The 18140-nt window shown below is 33.5% G+C and overlaps 1 protein-coding gene and 2 pseudogenes across 1 annotated transcript; 1 reads left to right on the plus strand and 2 right to left on the minus strand.

Annotated features, from left to right (window-relative positions):
• Window positions 1-939: 939 nt before the first annotated feature.
• On the minus strand, window positions 940-2788 carry LOC147279552 (uncharacterized; annotated as a pseudogene).
• A 504-nt stretch (window positions 2789-3292) lies between these two features.
• Window positions 3293-5838, minus strand: LOC147279553 (uncharacterized). Its single transcript, XM_086252043.1, has 6 exons — window positions 5828-5838; window positions 5299-5728; window positions 4578-5206; window positions 4209-4493; window positions 3415-4147; window positions 3293-3310 (listed from the first exon to the last, which is right to left on the minus strand). The coding sequence occupies exons 1-6, from the start codon at window positions 5836-5838 to the stop codon at window positions 3293-3295; spliced, it is 2106 nt and encodes a 701-aa protein (XP_086108169.1).
• Window positions 5839-15618: 9780 nt separating this feature from the next.
• LOC147279554 (putative clathrin assembly protein At4g40080 pseudogene) lies at window positions 15619-16905 on the plus strand (annotated as a pseudogene).
• Window positions 16906-18140: the final 1235 nt, after the last annotated feature.

The following is an 18140-nucleotide window of genomic DNA, read 5'->3' on the forward strand; positions in this document are numbered from 1 at the left end:
GAGCAAATATGCATAACAATCAGGAAAAACAATCCATTCAAAACAAAAGTCAAAGATTATGCAGCCAAACCCAAGAAAGATAGAAAACAAAAAGATAAGGCAAAAGAAAAAAACCCAGAATTGATGAACTAGTAGCCAAACTCAAAATTAAGTGTAATTAGAATCAAATCTACAAGCAGCTCAAATAGAAAGTTGAAAATTATTGCTTCCATCTCCTGGACATCAGCCAAAGTAAAAACATATGAATGTAATACAGGGACTTGTATTTAGTTTCACTGAATCTAAAAATCAATTTGGCATGCATCTCCCGATACACAAAAAACAGATGAATGTAATACAGGGAAACAGATGAAATTGATATTTAGCTTCAATAATACATGAACTTGTGTTTACTTCTCAAATATGCAGCCCCCTTCATCGCCCATTCACTTTGCCTCCATGCCATCATTAGCTCAGGTTTTGAAGTAGGTAGAGGATGCAGTAAAAGACAATAAGATGAACATGGTACTTTATTATTTAAATTGCAGTGAGAATTGACAAGAATCTGAGCAAGCGTTTGGGGCAAGGAGTTTTGCCAAATGAATTTATAAGAAAATAAAGCTCTAGTTTTAAAAATAAAATAAAATTGACCAATAGTTTGTGAAGGGGTGATTTTTTGGATTTTATAGAGATCCTATTATTGAAAGATTACTCAATTGGATTGAAGTTTATAAATAAAATTGAAATTATAAACTTTGGTGTTAAATTACTGTTTTAAATTGCAAAATTATATGGGTATGGTGAAATAGAATTGGTTCAAAGTCTGTACGCAATAATTAATGCATGTGTATGCAAAAGCTAAAGCTTGGTATTATCACATATCATCCTATCTTACAACATTCCATAAAGCTATTAAGTAAATTAAGTAAAGAAAAAAGAATGTACCTCGAAAATGTGAGACTAATATACTTTGATATACTTTATTGGCCACGCAATTGTACTTCCTAATGCTTCACGAAGAAGAAAGAACTCACGTGTTGGTCGATATAGAGCCACACTATCATCTAACACATCATTCACCCAAACTTTCCAGCACTCATGGCCAAGAGGCACATGATGGACCAATATAGTGGGATCCTTGGATGCAATTTCACCAATTGCAACAACTTCATTTGTCCCAAGCCAACTTAACAACTTGCACTTTGTATTCTCAAGATGATCAGAACATAGAACAGCTGCATTTTTCTTTTGTTTGCTTTGTGCTGTATTATTTGCAGAATGTTGAACACTTGGATTTGTTGTCTGTTTTCTTTGTGATGCCTCATTAGCAGAATGTTGAACACTTGTGTTTTCTTTTTGCTGTAACAATGCTTAAGACATCAATTAAACCAAATTTTAACACAAATCTAATATGAACAAAATGAAATCATTATGTTTATCCTCGTTACTTACAGTGTTAATCCCCCCTTTGTCTAACTTAGAAATAAGATCTCGCATCTGATTTTTCAAGTCATGCATCTCATTCTCCAATTTATTGAACTTATCATGCATATGTGTTTGACCTTCCACCTTTGAAATGGTTGCCCCAAATCCAAGCCCTCTTAGTCTTCCTCGTGGGTCAGGACCAAGTACTTTTGTAAGGGCATCATCTTTAATAGAGCATTTCTCCAAGTCTGCTGCCTTGTATTTTTTCACTTTTTGCTTCAAGTACATAATTGAAAATATAAATATAAATATAAATAGAAAAATAAAAATTTAACCATAAACATAAAAGTATACAGCAGATAATTTTTTACCACTATCTCTGGATCCTCAACTTCTTCATCCTCATTATTTTTCTTCGTTTCATAACCACGGATCCAGACATCAACCCTTGAAATTGCATCTGGTGTTTCACTTTCTTGTCGCTATAAAATAACAAGTAGAGATAACCTAATGCTAATATTACATTGCAGACTTTCTCACAGGACAAAATTCATATGAAATTAAAAAAGATTTTACCATTTCCTCTTCCAAACGAGCAAAGCTTTTACGGCTTGTCCTATGCACTAAAGTTTGTTTTGCCCTCATCCTTTTGAATCTTTCACATTTTTCCTATGAAAAAAATATATAAATAACTAGTTAGTATAAAAAAACAAATAGAATGTTGGAGAATATTGGCTGAAAACAGTAGATAGCCCACAAGTATACTTGAAAGAAAATGTCAAAAACCATTACCCTGAATGTTGTAGAGGTTCGTTTTTTGACAAAAGATTGCCATTCCTCCATGGAGTGAATGTTATCTGGTTTGAGGAGGGCAGCAGCACGTTGTAGGCCGACCACTTTAGCTTGCTGCATCACTTCTTTAATTAATAAGGATCGAAAATCTCTCCAATGCTTCTTCAACTTTTGAAATGTATATTTCTTGTGGCATTCCTCAATAGCGACTTTTTGCTGCACCAAAAAAAAATGTATACAAAGTAAAATTAGAGTGAAATTATAGATAAATTATTCAATGTGAATGTGGGAAATATATTTCTCTACAATACCGTGATATGCTCCCATATTTGATTTCTAAATTCTTGTGAAAGGTCCTTCCAATTCTCCAATGTCACTGGCAGTAGCTCTCTTGCTGTGGTACCAAGGAATGAAGCAAATTTTGCTACATCACCTCTATATGGTTGGCCAGAATAATTGAACTCCACTATAAGACGAGACGTTTTTGCTTTTCCTTTGCTAAGATTCACCATTTTTGTCTTTCCCCTAGGCTTTTTCTTTGATATTTCAGGGTTAGATTCATCTTGAATTTCTGGATTATTAGGTACTTCATTAGGTGAAACCGTTAGTGGAGAATTAGACCCTCCACCTAATATTCGTAAGGGTTCATTCCCTTGTTGCATGGCTGTAGCTATAGCAGCTAACTGTTGCTTTTTCCCTCTCTTAGCTCCTTTTTTTGAAGACTTCATAGAACATACAAAAAAAATTTATAAGAATAACAAGCCCAACAAATAAAAAAGTTTATAAGAATAACAAGCACAACAAATAAAAAAATTGTTTTAAAAAAACATAATTTGAAATGTATATGACATATTAAATGAGAAATAGGTCGAAGCTTACTTCCCCAGCCATTACTTAAGACCTTAAACAAGTCTGACCTGCAGTGCACAATGTAGGTCCAATTAGCAATGGCAAATGTAATATAAACAAAAATTAGTAGAGGTATATATGCAAATGAAAGAAAGTTACAGGGAATTATATATACAAATGAAAGAAAGCTACAGGAACCCAGAAAGAAAGCTATAGGAAGTAGCTCATGCACGCTCTGTTACTAGTGTCACTCTTCATTATCACTCTGTTAAGCAAACAAAAATTATTAGAGGTATATAAACAAAAATTTGTAAAACAATAATATATGCAAATGAAACCAATAGACCAATAATTCACAATTATAATTACCGAATTATAAGTCATGTCCTCACAATCATGTCTAACATAATCTTCATCATCAAGGTTTAGGTCAAGTCGAGAGACATCTACTGGTGCAGATGGCGTGTAATCATTCTCATCAGCATTTTCAAACTCATAAAAACCTCTTGGTGGTGCCTTTAGTACAACATACCAGTTGGACGTATCATTCTCTCTTGAGTAAAACACTTGCTTTGCTTGTGATGCCAATATAAATGGATCTTTCTCAAATTGATGTTGCCCTTGGTGGAGATTAACCAATGTAAACCCATCTTCAACCTTGACACCATTTCTTATATTTGCCCAATCACAATGAAAGATAGGGAATTTATAATGGCTATAGTTTAGCAAAATAATTTCATTTATAACACCAAAGTACGGTATTTTTCCAAGAACATGTGAAGTGTCTCTTGCACTTGCTCGACACATTGTATATGCTTCAATGGAAACCCCACTATTCTGTGTGCTTTTCTCAGCATTCCTTGTGTGAAATCGATTTCCATTAACAATATAACCAGAAAATGATTCAACATAGTTCAGAGGCCCACATGCAATCCACCTCAGCATATGTGACATTTCACTACTACCATTTTTTTTCACTTTATTTGATAGCCATGCACTGAAAGTATCTATATGTCTCTTCTGTAAAAGGCTTTCATTTTTCAAAAGACGCATATCTGAACGCTTAAGTTCCTCTAAATGCACGTTGTACAAGAAATTTAGACTGTGAGTAACAACAATATAAACCAATACAACTCACTGCCACAAATGTTAATTTTACTTACTCTTTGTATGGTTTTACTTCTGAAATATTGAACAAAACATAACGATGAGCAATTTCTAGCATGTCAGAATTCATTGTCTTCAACTTTCCATAACCAATTGGGCGTCCTTCTACTATTTTTTCATCTTCAAAATCCTCATTGCGTCTATGTTGAACACCTATTTCAGCTGCTTGTTTCATGTACCCACTACAAAACCGTGTGATCTCTTCAGCTAAATATTTTTCAGCTATGCATCCCTCAGGTCTTGAACGATTTTTAACATAGCTTTTTAGTACCTTCATAAACTTAAATCACAAGAAAAAGTCATACTAAAAATTATAATTAATATTAACTTCGGTTATAATTAATAAAGTACATTGCGAATGTCACCTTTCAAATGGGTACATCCAACGAAAATGAACAGGGCCACCAATCCTAGCTTCTTGTCCAAGGTGAATGACTAAATGAACCATAATGTCAAAGAAGGATGGAGGAAAAAACCTTTCAAACATGCACAAAGTCTCTGCAACATCATCTTCAAGTTTTTCTAATTTATTTTTATCAATCACCCTTTGACATACTTCATTGAAAAATGCACATAATCTGAATATTGCAACCCTTGGTCCCTTTGGCAAAAGTCCTCTTAATGCTACTGACAACACTTGTTGTATTAGGACATGACAATCATGAGACTTGAGACTTAAAATCTTGCAATCTTGCAATGACACACGATTTGAAATGTTGGAGCTATAACCATCTGGTAATGTCAAATTTAATAGCCTTTTACAGAAAACTTGTTTCTCTTTTATGGATAAGACATATGATGCAGTTGCACAAAGAAAACCAGCCCCATCATTTTTTGGATGTAGTTCTTTTCTTATGCCCATCTCTTCCAAATCTTTACGAGAATTTAAGCTATCTTTTGTCTTGCCTTTCATATTCAAGAGAGTACCAATAATGCTCTCACAAATATTTTTCTCCACATGCATCATGTCCAAATTGTGGCGTAATAGTAATGTCTGCAATATTATCCAAAGTTATCTAAAATTCAACAACAAAAACTATGAAGTATTTTTAAAATTTAATAAAAATAAAGGGGAAAGCGACAAACCTCCCAATATGGTAACTCAAAGAAAATCGACTTCTTCTTCCATGGCCAAATAGGACTTCTATCTTTCTTCCTCTTTTTGTTTCTCTTATTCTTCGACTTTCCCCAATCATTTTCAAAATTCTCGACAAACTGATGAATATCTGAACCAGTTAATATTCTAGGCTTCCGTCCATGTTCTTTAGTTCCATCAAACCAATCTTTTTTAACCCGAAATGGGTGATTGTGTGGAAGAAACCTTCTGTGACCCATATATGCAAATTTTTTACCACAATTCAGCCATTTTGAACATGTGTCAACACCACATACTGGACATGCTTTTTCACCCTTTGTGGAGTATCCAGATAAATTCCCATAAGCAGGAAAGTCATTTATTGTCCACATCAATATAGCTTTCAAATTAAATGTGGACTTACTGAATGCATCATAAACACTTACACCGTTGATCCATAGATCCTTTAAATCTTCTATAAGTGGTTCCAAGTATCCTTTAAATCTTCGGTGGCTGCTCCGTCGGGATCGAATAGATCACCGTCTGATCATCGTTCGTCCGATGCTTTACGGCGGGAAGGCCAGGTTTAAAATATTGTTACAATTTAAACAAGTTTGAGATATTTTGTGTACATATCTTTTCAATTTACTTTATTTTTGTTTTGTGTTTTTATTTTTTTTTAGAGCAAATTGGTAAGAGAAAATCGGTGTAAGAAAATTGTTGTAATAAAATACAGTAGTAGTGATACAACACAGTTGCGTTATCAATTCGTAATATTTGAGAATTAATTATTATTCTCTTAATCTTGATTTGGAAGTTTATTCTTTGTCTCTGTTTATTCGGGGTTGGCCTTGTCTTTGCCTTCGGCCTTTTATGAAACCCAATGGTTAAGCCAGTAAACCACATCTCATAAGTTCATTTTTTATCAATAGTTTTATTTTTCATTTTTATGTAATGATATATCCAAGTGGCCAAGTGGGCACTACAGTTTGCATACCCTTAAAAAATTAATAAGTTTCAATGAAATTAAATAGATTGATAGTGCAACTGATATTCCAGTTTGTTATTATTAATTTAATATTAAAATATTTTAAAATACTTATAAAAAGAGTGTTAGATGACAAATTAGAAGTGAATGGCCAAAAAAAAAAGATGACTAATTAGAAGTGTAAGTATGCTTGATAATGAATGACAAATTTTAATCTAATTTAATTTTGGACTGACTAATTATTAGTTTATTACAGTAAGGGTATGCAAAATAGTTCCTACTGTCGGATCACTGTGCAGTTTGGTTTAGGATGTGAGATGGGATTGGACCATTAATTAATTACAGTGTTTGTCCAATACCCATATTTGGTGACCTATAAATTAAACCGACGATACCGGATATAATTAAATTTGATAATAGTCTAAAATAACATGGGACAATAATCCCATGTAAAGTTATGAGTCAACTTATCTTAATGTTTTAGATACTACAATTAAATTATACAATAGTTCAATCATGTTGCAATAATGCTCTAGCTCCAATCCAATCGATCCCTATCCAATCTTAAATACTAATCCAATCCAGTAGAGCATTTTAAACGAAATAATTTTTTTGTGTGATTGAATTATTATTACGTAGTGTTACTAATTTACTAATTTTATAACACGTTAAAAATATAATTTCATCGTCCACATATTTTTGTTATAACATGTGAATAACTAAAATTATAACAAAAAAAAAAATTTAAAGAGTACTTATATGTTGTCAATGTCAGGTATAATGGCACACGGATTATTAGGATAGTATAAAAGCAATCTGCCTGCTGATGAGAATTAATACAAACCTGAGTTTTAAATCTGCAGCGTTTTAGTCTTCTTTGATCGCTTTGCTGAGTTGATCATGTAAATGCAGGGAAACCAATTATCAAGTTTTATATATATCAATGGCCAAAAAAAAAAAAAAAGTTTTATATATATCAGTGTCTTTGTCTTAAAAGTCCAAGTTTTCTAAGTTAACTATCTATAATCTTTAGTTTCATGTACATTTTGTCATTTTCAAGCTAATAAAAGTCATTAACCCAATAAGCTGACTTCAATGTAATCAAAGTTGCGTGCTTGAATTTGAATCCACCCTGCAAGCAATGATCACTATCTCTTTCTATGCACTCTTCCAAGTAACGGCGACCTATTTTCCAAATATATGCTAGACCATTAGTCGTATGTGTGGTTTGAACCTAATTCGATATATTATAAGGTTCATTGACTTTGATACCAAATTTTAATGTTATTTCATTTTAACTATCAAAATATTTATGTCATTTTACTTTAGATACTAAATTTCAATTTAGATACTAACTTTAAAAAACATGGTTCTTTCGAGCTGTGACTGTCTAATAATCACAACTTTTTTATTGATTTGTTGTTTTTTCAATATTTGCAAGGCTTAAATTTTAATGTTTAGTCTCTAAATTATATGACTTCATTCCTAACCCTAAATCAAAAGCATTAAACTCTTATAAACTTTGAATTTTTATGAATTTCAACAATAGTCACAATTGTGACTGTTCAGTCACAATTGTATCGCAAACTGATTTGTGACCTAATCCAAAATGTTTTATTCTAAGTTAGTACCTAAACTAGAAAAAATTAGTGTCTTACTACTTTACTGAAAAACTATTGATATTTAGTATTTAATCATAATTTTCTATATATTATATAATTATTAAGATTACACAATATTGTATTCGAGGAGTCAAGGATTTGCTGGGAATTCTTGTTCGAAGAAGAGGCAGATCAAAATATGATGCAGAAAAACCCAAATCGAGATCTACCAAACGGTGACAAACCAATTCAATCCTCTTTTTCCATTATGTCAGTAAACACAAAACAAGAAGCATCGTTAGCAGCGGGTGAAGTCTTTTATCCACTTTCACTTTCTCATAGGTGACACTTTGCAAATAAAGTAAAAGATAATATATGTAATATATCAAATAACTATAATATTGTGATTAATATTATGGTATTTGGGCCTAATTATATGAGTCTTAATAAAGCCCAAATAAAATATAGAATTAGATTAAGATGTATCAAGTACATGACATGAAACCTATGATGGGTAGGTTTCTAGCATATGACATCTATATAAGACAAGTGTCACACCCCAAATCTCGATTATGCAACAGAGGCACATATCTTGAATTCCCCAAGAGACTAATGTTACTCAATCAAGTGTTAATCCCACAAGATATGCAAAATAGACTAAGTTTTTTTAAAATAATGGGACTGGGTTGGATAAGAGATAATAAATAGTGGAAAACATGAGAAATAAAAATAATACTTCTTTATAAAACCAACCTCCAAGGTTACGGTAGTTCATTGCAGTCTTGAAGAATTAAATAAATTCGAAATATATATAAAGCATAGAATAAATGTTTCAAAACTATGCAAACGTATAATTAAAGTAAATACTCAAAACTATCTCCAATCAATAGAGGAAAAATCAACAAAATATACTCGACACGAGATATCAATCAAATAACAACACCAATTGAATCCAGGAAGTTGACAAATCTCAAGATGCTGCTCTGCTCGACCATTGTCCAAGTTCGTCTCTTTACCATGCTCGTACCTATAAAAAACATTCAATAAACAAAGAACACAAAAACAATGTAAGGGGTAAGCATCTCATACAATTATAACTTTCCTCAGGGGACCCTGCTAGGTTTGAAAACCACAAAACCATTCATAGTGAAAAACATAGTGAAAATCATTTTTCATCGAATTCTTAAATCATCCAAAACAAGTTCTTCAAACATTTCCTTTGAAATACTTTTAAAACATTTATGACTCGGTTGTACAACAATTATGATTATAAACATACAAATTCACAATAATCATTCATAGTGAGAATACAACAACCACAGAGGTAGGGATTTGAGAATCGTACCATCTGCCAATTGATTGGTTATGAGCCCTGGCTTCGCACAAGAACACGTCACACGTATTAGCTTGGCTAGGCACCCCATAACTTTGACTAATTACTTCTAGAAGGTTTAGGGACTTGCACCCAGGGTCATGTGTGAACAATGCTACCTATACTCATAGATCATAGCATGTTATAACAATTTAAAAATATAAACACACACAAAATTCATAGTCAAGAATGTAGGATAAATTCCCCTACCTGAAATCTAATGCTCTTCACATATTCTCTTACATAGCCTATGCATCCTTATCCGTCTAGAATCCAACGCCTTCTTGTCATGTCACAAAGAAATCATTCGGTAACTGGTGTTCCTAGTGTCCGACAATACAACAAATTAGTCAAAAGTTAATTTCAACACAATCTCGTTATGACCCATCCTTTTAGGTCGCACGTCCCTAAAGACTCTAGTACTAAGTGGACTAAACTCTACTCTTTAGAGTTTCTAAGTTTCAAGTTAATTTTAAAGTCAAACCACTTGACTAATTGCCTTGGTTTAAAGCGATTTCACAAATTAATTTATGTTAAAATAAATTAAACCTAAGTATTATCCAAGTATTTAATTAATTAGTATTTCTCCAAAATATTCTATTAATTAATCAAGCTTGAATAATATTTTAAATCTAATTTAATCTCTAAGTTAAGGTTAAAACTAATTTAATAGCTTAAATCCAAGTTAAGGTTACAACTAATCATGCTTAATTAACCAAATAAATTAAGCATTTAAATTTCAAAAATAAACCTAGGCATGCTTAATTAATAAATAAATCATACTTAATTAATATAAGTATGCAACCTAATATTAAACTTAAGAAAAATAAATAAATAAATCAGAAAAATAAATAAAAGACTTACTCGGTTGTAGACCTCCAAAGCTAGACTCCACTCCTAAGGGCTCATCTTCCTTGGCAAGGTCTCAAAAAAAAAAATCTTTTAGACTATGAGAATTTTCTTCTCTTTTGGTATGTCTCTTCTTAGAGAGGCTCCTAAAGAACCAAAGAGTGAGTATCTCAAACTTCACTGGGTGATACAAGTGAAAATGAGGTACAAGAGTCTCTATTTATAGGCAAAATGAGGTGAAAGTTTCTCTAATTCTCTAATGTGGGATAGGATTCACAAAAGTGTGAAAAACACACAAAATACACGAATTGGGTCAGAAAACCCGGCGGATCGACCGTTTCTAGAGAGGAAACGGATCTGGGTTGGCCCGTTACTGTGCATGCGGGTCAAAGAGGGCTGACCGGTTCTTCATGTGCAACGGACGATCAAGATTGAAAGGGGATTAATGAGGTGCAATAGCTATGATCGATTAGAAGATGGGTGAGTGATTCAATGTGGCTGGTCTCAACGCGAGCTCGTGAGCTCGCTGACTCGCGCCTAATCATTGCCGTGTCAGTGCGCCTTTGCCAATTACGCTGCGCCACGTCGCCATTTGTCAGCCCAGTCAACAACAAACTTTAATTTAATTCTTTTTTCTATTTTTCTAATTCTTCCAACTTCAGAAATTTACCAAAAATAGCTCGGGACTCCAAATTATTCCCCGAAAAATCCTACGGACTCGTAACGATGAGTACTAATTTTCGATAGCCTTAAAATAGTCAAATAATTTTTAAAAAATTATGAAAAATTCTCCTCTCATAATTTAATTTCAAAAAATAAAAATAAATAAAATAATCTCCATACTACTGAATTCCCTTTCACAAAAATTTATTTTCACACAACTAAACTCCAAAATCACGACCAAAGGTCCAAGTTAGTTAAAACAAAGTTAAGGAAAACTTCAATTCCTTTAAAAAAAATAGTTAGAATAAGGTTAACAGCTTAAGTAACAAAATTAATATAAGCTAGAAATTCAGGGTGTTACAATAAGGTCCTTGCTTTCATAACTTTATCAGTTCAATTGTCTTGCCTCATTGAGAGATAGAGCATACAGACTGTTGGAGAGAGTGGAAGATCTTTTCTTGCCCAGATCAAACTGAAGAAGATTGATTCATTAGGTATGTCTTTATTTCATGGCTGATAACATGATGAATCTGATTGAACATGTATGATCGCATCTTTGGCTCTATGTAATATAAGGAATAATTATTTGGTTAGTTCTATATATCAGTAACTTGCGAGGAGTGGTCTATTTTCATTATGCTTCTTCACAATGACCAACCACATTGACCACATCATTAATTAATAACCGATCATTACATTTGAAGCAATATATATTGATGATTTTTATCATGTTAGTAAGAGAAAAAAATGGTTTCAGAAAATTGTATCAGGACCTAGAGTCCTCGTTTACATGGTGGGTGAAAATGGAAATGATAAATTCAATTATATTCCATTACATTGCCGTCTTATACGAAGGAAATTAGAATATTCAACTCAAAACCAATTAGTAATAGGTGGAAAGACTCAAGCCCCTTATAAACACTTAAAGAAGACTATAATTTTTCAATGTGGGACAACACACTTCACATTCTCACACGCCCTTGCACATGTAGTGTTACTTAAGCTAACAAGTGGACAAATTATTTTGGATGACGTGAAGCACGTGTCGCCACTTGGCCTAACATGTAGGTGAACCTACTTTGATATCATGTAGGAAATTGGAGCATCCAACCCAAAACCAATTGACCAATAACCATTTGGTCTAGTGGATAATAGTTAATCTCTCATTGTCTGAACCCAAAACCAATTAGCAATAAAAAGATAGACCAAAGATACTTGTAAGCACTTACAAAATGCTATATTTTAAATGTGGGACAAAATAATTAACATTCTCACACTATATACGTTAAGAATGAGAGAAAAGGATAAAGAAGTGAGGAGAGAGAGAAGTAAAGAGAAGAAAGGAGGGAGCATTGTCAGCTGGTACTGGGCTGGAGATGTGACAGGTGGTGGTGCCATCAACAAGGTGGGAGGGACTAGGGAGGGTGACGTTGGGGCTGTGTAATGGTTTTGAAATTTTTTTTTTTTTTTTACAATTAGGGTTAAATTGTAAATATTTGAAAAAATTTTGTTGGATTTAAAGAGTAGACTCTCCCCTTTTGTAATCAAATTGCCTCTATTTTAGGCCTAAAATTAGAGGTGTACATCGGGCCGGGCCCGCTCGAGTCTGGCACGGACACATACTGTTTAAAGTTGGCCTGACCTGTACTTATAGGCCGAGTTGGGCCATAGTTTTCTATCCAATTGAGCTGGCCCGGCACGAGCACATCTTGGGTTGGGCTGACCCGTCTCAATTATTTTTTAGAAATTTAAAGACTAATTTTTAGTTTCATAAATAAAAATATTTCTAAAAAACTAAAATTCAATTATATATTCAATTACAAACTTGATTGGTTTTTTTAATTTATATTGACATTTTTTATTAATTTTAAAAATTAAGTCTTTGATTTATTAAATAATAATTGAAACTTAAAATAATTTAATTAATTAATTGGGCCGGCCTAGCCCGGCCGGCTGTACACCTCTGGTCCCAAATATTGTGGTACTTCGGGCAAATTCTAGCGCAAATAGGTTAATAGCTGTATAAGCACCAATTCCCTAAAAAAGACACAAAATTGTTGGATCAAATTTCGTTAGCGACCCAATCCAATAATAGTCATTCTTGTCCGCCCGAAAACAATCAGACTTGGATTTGACTTTTGAGTATTTCTTCATGGTCAAGATTTACAAAAAGAAAAAACAGAACTCAGGATGTCCAGATATTTTAGAATGAAGGATAGATGTGGATAGAAAGACTTTAAAGCTCAAGTCGATGTTATTAGTAGGATATATCTTTTTTTGACCAATAGTAGTAGGATATATCTTAAGAGATTTTATTAGTGAAAGAGGAATGCTAGATATTTTTTCTCAGCTACAAAATAAGAATAACAAGAGAGAAACTCAGAGAGGAAGATAGTTAGCATTCTCTTTGCTCAAATAATTTTTCTTTGTTTTTCTCTTTGCTTGCGCAAAAAAAAAAAATTTCTCTTTGTTTTTTTTTTTTTTTTAAATAAAAGTGTACAGAGCTTTTTTTATGGGGACAAAAGTCTACAAAGGTTTTAATCATGCTTTTCCTTTTTGTTTCTTGGTGGTGGACTAAGCACGAAGAAGCATCTAATTGGACTTTGGAAAAGTCAATTCCTATAATAGTGATTGCTTACCATATTGCAAATTTGATTACTTGCCCTTTCAAAACACGGATGGCAAAGACTAAAGAGAGAGGAGCTAGGCTGAAATTGGAGAGTCAACACGACAAGTATGTAAGGAAGTAAATAAATTTTTACTATATATAAATCTACAGAACTTTAGTTTTGTGAATAATTGAACCTTTTCGGTAAATTTATGCATAACTTATTTGTGAAGATCATTTATATTTACATCTAGACAGAAAATTAAATTTCGAATTTTGAGGTTTAAAAATATGAAATTTGGATTTTGTTAGAAATTAAACTAAAACAATTTAAATTTTTAACAAAATTTCGATAATTTCGTTTAGATAATATTTCGAAACCTCAAAAAATTGAATATTTTCGAAATTTAATTTCATGCATCTAGATCACTAAGAGAAATTTTTTTATAAAAAATTGAAAGAAATCACTTGAAATTTTAATAAATAAAAGGCTTTTTTACCCAAATAGCACCTAAACTACAGGGGGTGTGCTCAAATACCACCCAAACTTTTTTTCTTGCCAATTTACCACCTGAAATTATTAATATGTGCTAATTTGCCACCTAACATCCATTTTTCTGTTAAATCATCAAAAAATTTCCCAAACTTCCCATTTTGCCCTTGAATACAATAAAAAAATATTATTATTTTAAAAAAAATTTTTAAAATATAATTAGAAAAAAAAAATAAAAACTAAAAAAATAGAAAATGAAAATACCCTTTTTTTTAGGGGGTTTAATTAGATTTTTTTTAAATATTTAAAATGCTTTTTTTATATAAATGACGAAAATACCCTTGAAATAAACAGAAAATTTAACTAAAATAACGGTAGGTGGTAAATTGGCCAATATGTGAAAGTTCAGGTGGTAAATTGACAAGAAAAAAAGTTTAGGTGGTATTTGAGCACACCCTTTATACTTCAGGTGGTATTTGAGTAAAAAAGCCTAAATAAAATTGGCTTATAACAAAACATCAGTATTTACACTCCCCACAATTGCAGAATCATGACACACAAAAGAAATCTATAGTAAATCCATATTCTATACTTGTTTTGTTATTTGTCTAACTGTTAATTTGTATATATATATATATATATATATTTATAAGGGCCAATTACAAATAAATCAATAAAATTTTTCACAATTACATATTAATTAATGTATTTTTTTATAATTTTATTTTAGTGACCAAAATGAAAAAAGGTAAATTACAATAGATTAATAATCATACATTACTATTCAAATTTAGATTTGTATTATGTTTGTGTTTGACTGCTATAAAGCAAAACGTCTTAGGGTTTAACTTTTTCCCAAAACCCAAAACTAAACCCTAAGCCATAAGTTCCAGAACTCTATTTCTAAACCCTAAACTTCATTTATATACTCTGCACTCAATTTCTACACCCTAAGGGACCGTTTGGTTCACAGAATTGATTTCTTGGGAAATCAATTCCTTTACATGTTTCAGGGGAAGAGAATGTGAAATTTTTTTTCTTGTGTTTGGTAAACTTGGGAAAGTAAACTGGGAATTTGAAATGAAAAGTATTAGTTTTCCAATTATACTCTTATCTATTATTTATTTTGAAATAATAACAGAGTTAGTTTTGTCCAAAAAGAAGCAATAAATGATTTCCCAAGAAGGGGAAAATAAAACCCAAGCTGAAGTAAGAGTTTTTTTTTTCCCCCCAATAAGGACATTAGATTCTCTTAGGCCAAGAATTGATTTCATTTTCTTGTACTTACCAAACGTGAGAATGAAATTGATTTCTTATTCCCAGGCCTCCAAAACTTGAACCAAACGGGCCCTATATTCCATTTCTATACGCTAAACTAAATCAAGGACAACGTTGTAATTTTACGCTCATAAGTAATGAAAAAAAAAGAGGGTAAATTAATATTTTTCAATACACTAAAATACATGACATCATCTTAGACTTAGTGACTAAAGTAGGATATAATTTCAAAAGTTATTCACCTTTATGGAAAACAAAAAAAATTTTACATCTTTCATTATGTAATATTAAAATGTTTTATTGATTTAAATGAAATGTCATTTTTTATGTACTATATTTATAAATATATTCTCTTTTAAAAAAATTAAAAATCAAGTAAAAACAAAAAAAACGGGCACACATTTGTGACGCGACATGTGGAAGTGTAAAAGCGTGTCTACTTGTGACATTTTATACGTCCGGCTCCCTTCCACTTTCTTCTCACTTTGCATTCTTCGTCTTCCAGCACCCGCAATGGGCCGGACCCTCGTCGGCATTCTAAAAGACAAAGTCTCCATCATCAAAGCAGCCTTCTCTCTCAACCGCCACGCGTCCTCCGTACACCTCGCCGTCCTCCGCGCCACGACCCACGACCCGAATACGCCTCCCTCGGAGCCCCAAATCGCCGCGGTTCTCGCCCTCGGCCGTTCCTCGCGCATCACTGCATGCGCATGCGTTGAGGCCCTCATGGACCGCCTCCACTCCACGCGCAGCGCCTCGGTGGCCCTCAAGTGCCTCTTCACCATTCACAACATCATATCCAACGGCTCCTTCATTCTCAGGGACCAAATTGCTTACTACCCTTCTTTCGGGGGACACAATTTTCTCAACCTCTCCATGTTCTGCGACAACTCGGATTTGGGTATGTGGGAGCTTTCGGGTTGGGTGAGATGGTTCGCTGGGGTGGTCGAGCAGAGCTTGATGGTGTCCAGAGCAATTGGGTATTATCTTCACTCCTCGGAGAACAAGAAAGACAAAGAAGATAAGGCACTGGGTTTATTGAACTCGTCTTTGGTCGATGAAATCCAGGCTCTCGTTGATTTCGTGGCCCAAATTTGCGACGTGCCTGAGTCGCTGAGCCTTCAGAGGAACAATTTGGTGTACGAGGTGGTGAGGGCGGCGGGGGAGGATTACGGGTCGGTTCAGCACGAAATGTTGGTCCGGTTCAGGGAAGTTGAGGACCGAGTTGAGGGTCTGAGTTCGGCCGAGTTGACTCAGTTGATCAACTTGCTTAACAGGTTGGAGGATTGCAGGGGGAGGTTGGTGGTGTTGTTCGTGAACCGGAAGAGGAACGATGGGTTGTGGGATTTGATTCGGCGGACGAAGGCGAAGCTCGTGGAGGCGAAGGAGAAGAGGGAGGAGAAGAGGTTGGTGGTGAGGATTAGAAGTGGGCGGCGAGACGAGTCGACTCAGTACTGGAACCCGTTTGTTGAGCCTGGGCAGTTATTTCTGTTACCGTCGGGTTGTGGGTCGTTGGGCTTGGGTCCGGCTCCAATAACCGTTTGAACAGTTGGGTTGGTCAGTCACACTGTCATTGATAGTTCAGAGTCTTTTGGGCCGGAGTCGGGGTTTTTGTGTAGCGGATCGCCCCGAATTGATGGTTTCTAGTTTGAGTAAAAGATTTGTCTTTTGTCTTTGTCATTCTTTATTACTTGACATCTGAGGTTGGTTTCTTGACAACCCAATAGTTGATATCACAATTTCGACATTGTGATTTGTGAATGTGATTGTATTTTGACGCGCCCAAGAGAATGGTTCAATTTTTTTGTTTTTGGTAAATAATAACAAGGGTTCCAAAGCTTTGTTGTTGTTTGGACAATGAAGTTTTTCTTTTTCCTTAAAAAATATTATGCATTTGTTTGCTTCTTTGTTAAGAAAAGAGAATGAAAAAAAAGTGAAGATGGACTTCTGGCTAGGTTTGCATTAACCCAAATTTAGAAGCAATATATTGACTGCAATGACTGTGCAATTTTGACTTGGATTTCTCTTTTCACTGCAATGGCTGCAATGACTGTTATTTAGAAGTATTGGATATGGTTGCAGTCTCTAATGACTGTTATTTAGAAGTATTGGATATTTTTATACGCTTAATTAACTTCAATGACTTGGTCTAATATATATGTTGTTTATATATATGCTTTAGAAGTTATAAACAATTGTGGACAGTTTTGACAATTAAATTAATAAAGTGAAATTAAAAGAATAAGAAAAATAGAAGGAGTGTACAATGACTTTTAGAGAGTGCCAATAGGGTCTCCTAAAAAAACAGAATTCACAAAGAAAGCCGTTACTTGCACTCTCTAATAGTCATCATGCACTCCTATATTATTTATTTATTTTATTCAATCAATTTCTAAATTTACCCTAATTTACTTGTTTCTTTCAAACTCTTTAATTGCTTCTAACGTTATTAACTTTTGCTTCTAACGTTGCTTGACCATCGAATTAAAGCTGTGCTTCCTCAGTTTCTCAATCTTCCCTGAGACTTCTGTAATAAAGAAGAGGCCTCTAATTTATTGGTGGATTGATGAGGGCTTCATCAAAACCACCCAAGAGAAGACGACAGAAGAGGTAGGAGAAGAGATCTTTGAAAAACTCATTTCACACAACTTGATTAATCAAGCTTCCAATATTTCTAGTGCAATTGTGAATAATTGTACAGTGCACCCTTGGATTCATCGTTTGTCGATCTCCTTGACTGTGGAGGCTCAGCTCTTCCACTTTGATTCAGAGTGTTACTATTTGTTGGAAAGCATGCCAAAAGGGCTCGACAAGCTCTCATCCTCCAAGTACTCAAAGGTTTTGTCATAGGAACTTTAGAAAATACTCGGACTTAAAAAGAGTAGAAAGAATGTGATGCAGTTTACGTATTCGGCATATCTATCTTTTAATTTTAGAAGATTTATTTTATTTTAATAATTTGTAATAAGAAGTCTCTATTAATTTTAGGAATTTTTCTTAG

Source organism: Dryas octopetala, chromosome 7 (genome assembly GCF_963921425.1).
Source record: "Dryas octopetala chromosome 7, drDryOcto1.1, whole genome shotgun sequence".
NCBI lineage: Eukaryota > Viridiplantae > Streptophyta > Magnoliopsida > Rosales > Rosaceae > Dryas > Dryas octopetala.